The following is an 8,988-nucleotide window of genomic DNA, read 5'->3' on the forward strand; positions in this document are numbered from 1 at the left end:
ACAATACGCCAATTAGCACAAATGGCAAGTTCCGACAGTGCCTACAAGTGTGCCTACTGGCCGCTAAATGGCAATACCGGTTTCATATGTATACACCTGGTATAACGGTTCCCAATATTAACTTATGACTGAATGATATGAAGATATTCGTGCAAACCAGTAAAGTACAACATAAATCAATAGAAATTGATGCACATACATAAATATCATAAGAATAAATTATTGAAGCGAAACTTTCTCTCTTATAATAGAAACAAATATAAATTTATATAACTTTTATAGGATTAAATATTTTCTCTTCATAATATCATGTTTAAATACACCAGAATGTTATTTAACATTAAAAATTTTGTCATGCACAAGTATTAGTAATAAGGACAACATCGATAGAAAAATTGTAGTCACTCGCGAAATCTAATTGTTACACCAGTCAAGAAGTCTAATAAATCTTTTTCTTTATATGTGAATCTTGCTCTTCTTTTTTCATAAATTAATAGATCCTTGTTAAAAAAACTCAAGGAGTGATCATAAACGCAATAAGGTAACTATTTGCGAAATTAATGGTCCGCAACGTTAACATGGTCCTTCGAGAACGGATATCAGTTTAACGAAAGGATTTACATCCAGCTTCTAACAGCGAACTTGTAGATATTTCACAATTGAAATATCTAAACAAACCAAACGCGAGTGGTTAAACTACAAAAACGAAATGTGAAAAGCGAACTCTAAATTTTTGTAGTGAAAATTGAACTTACTGTGAACTCGTGCAGTGTACAGCGAACTCTAGACGTGTGTGTTTAAAAACCAACTTTGAACTTTTGTGATAAAGATCGAACTGTGAACTCGTGCAGTGAAAATAAAACCATTCAAACATAAACTTGTGCTGTGAGTGATGAATCATCAAACTCTACATATATAAAGTAAACGACGACATTCCAGAGAATCTCCAAAAAACGGAATTCAGACGAAGCAGTTAGAAATCTATAATAGTAAGCGGAATCAACGAAAACGTAAGTCTATCTGTCATGTCAAAAATTGAATCGTCTATCCTTTTTTAATATCTTCCACTCTTGTATATGAATTCTTCTATCTCAGTTGCTAAATATAACTCTAGTCTCGTAAAATGGATCCACAAGACGAGGCCCTACTCAAAAAGCTCGTCCGATCACGTGCTCCGTTAAAAGGAAAAATAACAGGCTTAAAAAATTATTTGAATCGACCTCTCACAGAGAAAATTAGGGGCGAACTAATCGAGAAATTGGAAGGTCTTAATGGAATACGCGATAAATTTGATGGGATTCAATTACAAATAGAAGCTTTAGTCACTGATGAAGATTTTGAGAGGAAACAACTCGAGAGAGAAAGCTTTGACGAAGAACTTTGTTTTGCACTAGCGAAGGCGAAGGCATATATTAACAATGATCAAACTGCTCTTTTGTCCTTTCAATCCGCAAACTTATTAAACACATCAAATCATTCTAATCCAAGCAGTTCAAATATTCCGAATTCGAATCCTCAAGATGATTTAGAGACTAACAATGCTCAGTCAGCTCTTTCGTTAATTCAACTCCAAAATTCTAATAGCGCAACGTCTCCTCCTACTTCGGGGAGTTTAGATTTTTCGACTCATTCTGTCCCAAGTAATTCGAACAATCAAAGTAATAATACTCAAATCAATTCAGCATCCGGAATTCAATCAAATGCGAACGCAAATCATTTACCCGCACAATCATCCCTTATAGATGTGAATATGATAAATATCGGAAGCGAATCAAATTACCGAATATCCCGAGCAGACTTGCCTAAATTTGAAAGGTCATACGAAAAGTGGCCTGGATTTAGCGACACCCTTAAATCTGCTAGATATAATAGCAACAAATTCTCTGAATCCGAAAAACTAATGTATCTGCGATCGTGCCTGCAGGGTAAGGCAGTAGAAGAAATTGAGTCTCTAGAAACTACCGCGGCAAATTATCAAGTAGCTTGGTCCATCTTAGAAAAATACTATGATGATCCCGTCGCGAAAATAGAAAACAGAATACGTGCTCTTTTTGAATTATCGTCCTGTCAAAATGCGTCAGCCTCCTCTCTAGGAGATTCTTGACAATGCGACCAAACATTATTGTGCCCTCGAAGCGTTAAACAAACCATTTTAGAGTCGTTCCCGATTTACCTCTTAGTCTCCAAACTTGACCATCAGTCGCGAATAAAATGGAAGAAAGAAACTCAAGGTAATTCATCTCCAAAAATGAGCGTATTATTAGATTTTCTGCACTCTCGTAGAAAAATACTTGATACATATAAACCGAACAAAAGCGAAAAAACTTATCAGCATAACAAGAATAAGAATCGACGAACGCACACGAATAACGAAAATCACAACTCTCATTCATATGCAACTCAATATAAGGCTTTCTGTCATTTATGCAAAGGTTCTCATTATACTCAATATTGCGAGAAATTAGTGAACTCGAGCGACTCCAAGCGAATAAACATTATTAAAAAAGCAAATTTGTGTTTCAACTGTCTTAAATCGAACCATCGCGTTGAAAATTGCAAATCAGATGACTGTAAAAATTGTAGCAAAAAACATCACACAATCTTACATCTTGAAACCAACCAAATAGATAAAAACTCTAAAGCGAATCTCATGAACACAAGCAGCAAGCCTTCTCAATCGACAAACTTGAACACATTTTATTCAAAAAACGCACAAGGCTTTTTGTCTTTTGACAACCGCGGTCGTTGAGATAATGGATCGGGACGGAACTTATAGCGAATGTAGATTTCTTCTTGATTCTTGCTCTCAGCCACATCTCTTGACGTAATCTCTTGATTACTACCTTCAAGACCGTTAGATAAACTGGATTTCAATATTCCAAACAATATAAAACTAGCCGATCCATCTTTCAATAGACCAGGTCCAGTGGACGGTATCATTGGGGCTGAATTCTTTCTTCAACTGTTGAAGCAAGGGCAAATCAAGATTCCCGGTCAGAATATCGTTTTACAAAATACCGTTTTTGGATGGATTATAGCTGGCAAGACGCTTGTCGGAAGCCCAATAAGACAAACATCTTGTCATATTTTGGACAGTAGAAAATTGTCCGGAAAAGAAAATTTTATCGGTAGAAGAAAACGAATGCGAAACTCATTATGAGAAGCGCACTACTCGAGACATAGTGAGTGGAAGGTACTGTGTCAGACTTCCCTTTGGAGAAAATGTAGGCGAGATAGGAGAGTCGTACTCAAATGCGCTGAAACGATTATATTCCCTTGAACGAACCTTTATCAAAAAACCAGAAATTAAAAATCTTTACATTGAAAACCTTAGAATCTACCATACCAATGGTTACATGTCCGAAGTGAGGGCATATTCAAAAAAGGAAGGCTATTATTTACCCCACCATGCAGTCATAGAAAACAATAGCTTGACAACACAGTTACGCGTAGTGTTTGATGGCTCAGCAAAAACACCTACAGGCCTATCTTTGAACGACGTGCTGATGGTAGGTCCTACCATTCAAGATAATCTTTTCACTCTATTAGTGCGTTTCCGATCACAACCTTTTGTTCTTACAGCTGATATAGAAAAAATGTACTTGCAAACAACAGTCCACCCCGACGACCGTAAGTATCAAATAATTCTGTGGCGGGAAGATCCGTCCGATCAAATAAAGACTTACGAGTTAAACATCGCGACTTTTGGCACTTCGGCCGCTCCCTTTTTAGCGATTCGATCATTGCATCAGCTAGCGGACGACGAAGCTAACACTTTTTCTAAAGCTGCTAAAGTTTTAAAAAACGACTTCTACGTCGACGACATGCTCACCGGAGCGTCGACTATCAAAGAGGCAGAACAGTTGCGCAACGAGTTAATCGAAATCACGCGTAAAGGTGGCCTAAACTTGAGAAAATGAGCCTCAAATGATTCAAGTTTAATTGAGCCACTATTAAATTGTTCAGATGAACCGTTTTTTCAACTGAATTTAGACATCACTGCCAAAACTCTAGGCATTCATTGGAATGCAAAACGAGATTCAATCATTTTCACCGTAAATCAGAATAGCGAAGAAAAAAAGGCATTAACGAAACGAAAAATTCTCTCTCAAATTGCGCAATTATTTGATCTTCTTGGCCTTCTAGGTCCCGTTTTAGTATACGGGAAAATCTTGATGCAAAAAATGTGGCTTATTAATTTAGGATGGGACGCACCGGTTCCATGCGAAATTCATAATGCGTGGCAAAAATATTATGAGCAGCTACCACTCCTATCAAATTTACAATTCAAACGAAAATTACTCGCGGAAGATTATTCCACTCTTCAATTGCACGGTTTTAGCGACTCTAGTGAAAAGGCGTACGGGGCTGCTATCTATGTAAGATCAACTTCCAATCAGGGAAGACACGAGACGTATTTAATTTGTTCGAAATTGAGAGTCGCTCCTATCAAATCGTTATCTTTACCGCGACTAGAGCTGTCTGCAGCTCTTCTACTAGCTCAATTATTTGAAGCGACGGCTCAAGCCTTGCGACATTTAACCTTTGAAAGGGTTATTTTTGGTCCGATTCCACAATAACGTTACACTGAATTAACACTTCGCTTAACATACTCCCGACCTTTGAAAGAAACCGCGTTTCTAACATCACAGCAATAACTAGTTCTATAGAAAATCACGAATGGAGACACGTTCGGTCAAAAAGTAACCCGGCTGACCTCATTTCGCGAGGTCTCATGCCTAGAGAATTAATTGATTCTCAATTGTGGCTGAATGGCCAACCTGGATGAACAAAAAAGAAGACCTATAGCCAGAATCAGTCCTAAAATTCTCCGAAAATTCGGATTCAACGAAACCCGTCGCGTCCCTCTCAGTTAATAAAATTAAAATTTTAGACGCAAGTGCTGAACCATGCATGGAAAGGCTCACTGTAAAAATCTTAGAGCACTTTTCTTCTTCTAACGACCTAAAACGATTTATTGCATGCTGTAAACGAGTCAACCATAACGCGAAGAGTGAACTTAAATTAACAGGAGAATTAACGATTATAGAATTAAAAAGCGCTACTATTACCATGATTAGATTGATCCAAACAGAAGGGTTTCCCGACGAACTAAAATCTTTGAAATCTAAGGGTCATTTGAATGGAAATCTCAACAATCTAGCTCCTTTTATTGATTCTGGCGGAATTTTACGAGTAGGAGGTAGAATCGACAAATCCAATCTCTCTTTCTCACAAAAGCATCCAGCGCTATTAGCACACCCTTATTTTACCGACGTTTTAATTCGAGAAGAACACATAAAATCTATGCACGGTGGGATACAAACTACCCTTAATATCCTACATCAAAACTTTTGGTTACAAACGGACGAAATACAGTCAAACGAGTAATACATAAATGCGTTACCTGCGCTCGGATTAACCCATCTGTTCCCCAATATGTCATGGGAGATCTTCCAAAAAGTCGTCTCTCTCTCGAACGTCCCTTTCTAGTTTGTGGTATAGATTATTGCGGTCCGTTTTATATTAAAGAAAGGCGGCACAGAAATCGGAACAAAATTAAGACCTTCGCAGCTATTTTCGTTTGCTTCGCTACTAATACCGTTTATATTGAACTCGTTAGTGATCTCACTACCGAAGTCTTTATGGCCGCCCTGCGATGATTTTTTAGTAGACGTGGTCTAAGTTCAGACCTTTATTCAATCTAATTGTTACACCAGTCAAGAAGTCTAATAAATCTTGTTCTTTATATGTGAATCTTGCTCTTCTTTTTTCATAAATTAATAGATCCTTGTTCAAAAACTCAAGGAGTGATCATAAACGCAATAAGGTAACTATTTGCGAAATTAATGGTCCGCAACGTCAACATATAATAAAAGTCCAATCGGATCATGCTAAATGATGTTACACTAACGTGAAGGTGAAGAAACGCGTGAAAAAGTGAAAACTTCAAGCCCCTGTATATTTACGACCGATTGATAAAGAACCTATGGTTTGGTGGATTAATGTAGGCCCACTAGGACTATATGCCAGCCAAGTTTCAACCGGGTATGAAAAAAAAACAATTTTAGGTGGAGACACTTGACGTATTCTGCCCCGTTTGTTGGTTGGACTGATAACCCTACTTGGCTCGCCCCCGGGTGGTGGATAAGAGAAAGCTTGCTGGAAACAGAGGGTAGGGATGAAATAAAATAGGTCTCGCGGACCAAACTTACATGATCGTTGTCGACTGTGGCCCACTGGGAGTGCTTCCAATCGGTTACCGAAATGAAGCTACTGTGATCTTACTCTGCCGAGGTGTAAGTTGTGGCCAGTCATCAGGAATCCAGCCGGTTAAACAATGTTTGGGTCCCAGGGAACTGGGGCAGGACTGCGGTCCGAGGGTATACCATTTGCAGTTTCTTCGGCCGGCCCCTCCTCGCACGAAATGCTGGATCAAATTTTTATGACTTTCACGCAAAAGAATAATCCAAATTATTACGTCATGGTCACGGACATAAAAGACAACAACGAGGAAAATGAGGTGATGACAGGCGCAATATCATATTATTTGAAAAATTACAGATGTTTAGAGATCTCGAAGGTGAAGTAGGGAAAGCTCTTGAAGATATCAAGAAGAGTTTTGACGACATTTTTTCCAAAACAGAAGGTAAAACAAACATAGATTCGTGTGTCATAAACGGAATAAGGAACTACAGCATCATTTTAAAATCATCGAGGAAAGGAGAAAAGATTTCAAAAATATTTCTGAAGAAAGAACGGCCATCGGCTCTGGCCGCTGAGCCATAATACCCATAGAAACACCGACCACCCAGGAAAAAAACGGTTGGCGAAACTGATAAATCCTGGGCCACAGTGGAAAGGCGAAAAAAGAAGGTTCAAAATCACTCGGAGGTAGGGAAACGAGAAACAGTACATAAGCGTGGGAGAAATCGCCCAGAAGATGTTTTGATTAATCAAGTGGAAGGCCGAAACTATACGGATGTCCTGAAACAAATCAGGTCGTCCATCAAACCGTGAAAATAGGATGTGACGATTAAGTCCATTAGAAAAACACGTCATGGAGATGTACTCCTAGAAGTGGGTGCATCGACTGAAAATTTGGCCAAGTTAATAAGCTGTTATCTATCGCCAAACTAAGACATAGCCATTTTTCACGAAAAATTGGAGGCGAATGAAAATCTCATCCGTGACCTAGACTTCGTGGTAATATTGGCTGGAGATTTTAATGCAAAATCTAGGGAATGGGGAATGGCGTGGACAGACACTCGTTAAAAAGATTTGGCCGAAATAGCGGCTAGTCTGGACCTAAAGGTGCTGAACGTAGAAAATTATTCAACGTTTAGAAGTCCTGGATACCAGGAAACGATCCCTGATGTTACTCTGGCATCTTCGGGTATGGCGGCAAAAATACAAAACTGGAAAGTACTAGAAGACAACAGGGCTAGTGATTGCCAGTATGTTAGTTACTAAGTTGGGAAATTACCAAAAAGGTTACACGACAAGGGCAACATCGTACGAAAGAAAGGCTGGAAAGTCAGTTATTTGGTGCCGGTAGCACTCACAAAGGAGATTACGAAAAGGGGAGAGTGTATGTTAGTTAAGACCACAGACATGGTGACAATGAAACAAGCAGCGGAGAAACTGGTCGAAGACACAATGAGTATCATTGTTAAGGACTGTAATGTCGCAATGCCTCAATGTACACGACAAAACAGCAGGGCTCCTGTGTACTGGTGGTCAGAGGAGATAGCTGACCTGAGAAGGAAATGTCTCAAACTCAGACGGAAAGTCCAAAGAATGAGAAAAAGAAATCCGGAATTTGTAGGTCAAAGCAATAATGTATTTATTAAGGAGAGTAAAACATGAAAATGGACGGAAATCTACGCTGTTGTCGACATAGATATCTGCGGACGTGGATACCTGATTGTCACTAGTCAAATCTACCGAAAATCGCCAGAAGGTCCAAAGGAGCCGAAAACGATGGAGATTATAATAAACGAGCTCTTCTCTAACAACCCGGAAAAAAACATCTTCGACAAGAACAACATTGTCGCAACACCCGGGTCACCCAGTCCTGGAACGTAACGAGGCAGTCCAAAGTATGACAAGTGGAAAAGCCCCTGCCCCTGACGGAATACTCGTTGAGGTTGTCAAGATTATTGCCAGGGACTGCCCTTATCTGTTGCTAAACATCTATAACTGATGCTTTCGTGTAGGGGTGTTCAGCAATAGATGGAAAATACAGAGACTGAACCTCCTTGGCAAAGGAAAGGGCCCCCCTGTAACGTCAGCATCCTACAGGCCTTTGTGGATACTGGATGTTGCAAGAAAGATTTTTGAAAAATGCTCCGAGCCAAACTTCTTAGTCTGGCGGCGACTGAGCAAGCAGGTGGCATGGCCGAAAACTAACACGGCGTCCGCGAGGACAGATCAACCATGGGAGCGATTGCCAAAATCGAACAGGAGGTAACAAGAGCATGGAGCAGATATCACAGGTCGAGAAAGGTGGTAGTGTTGATCACATTCCAATTGAAAAATGCTTTGAATATAATCAGATTGATCGACGAATTAGACGCTCTCCAAAAGAACATTAAAGTTCCGATCTACTTATTGAGAGTTATTTTTGATTTCCTAAGCGACAGGAAACTACAATATGAAACGACGGAATGGATGAAACAAAAGAAGGTAACAGCAGGAGTAGCACAGGGATCCGTAAATGAACCGGCCCCGTGAAATGTCGTCTATGACGACGTTCTCCAAATAAAATTTCTAGATGACTCAATCTTATTGGATTTTCGGACGACTTAGTGACAGTAATCATGGCACGAAACGAGGAAGAAGCCAGAGCCACTAAGAGAGTCATTTGAACCTGGAAAACAAAAGATTGTTAAAGAGCCACTTGTGAATTCGTCCAAAATTTTGATACCACCTCTTCACATAAAGCTTGGTTTAATGAAACAATTTGTCAAGGCATTAGACCAAGAT

At 39.4% G+C, this 8,988-nt stretch overlaps 1 protein-coding gene across 1 annotated transcript; it reads left to right on the plus strand.

Annotated features, from left to right (window-relative positions):
• Positions 1-3,356: 3,356 nt before the first annotated feature.
• LOC117170975 lies at positions 3,357-3,920 on the plus strand. Its single transcript, XM_033358018.1, has one exon. It carries the CDS (start codon positions 3,357-3,359, stop codon positions 3,918-3,920), a length of 564 nt encoding a protein of 187 aa, XP_033213909.1.
• The last annotated feature ends 5,068 nt before the right edge of the window (positions 3,921-8,988 follow it).

Source organism: Belonocnema kinseyi, chromosome 4, assembly GCF_010883055.1.
Source record: "Belonocnema kinseyi isolate 2016_QV_RU_SX_M_011 chromosome 4, B_treatae_v1, whole genome shotgun sequence".
In the NCBI taxonomy this organism is placed as follows: Eukaryota; Metazoa; Arthropoda; class Insecta; order Hymenoptera; family Cynipidae; genus Belonocnema; species Belonocnema kinseyi.

What these genes read in the sequence shown, in the direction of transcription:
- LOC117170975 (XM_033358018.1), top strand. Translation starts at nt 3,357, where the DNA reads ATGTCCGAAGTGAGGGCATATTCAAAAAAGGAAGGCTATTATTTACCC.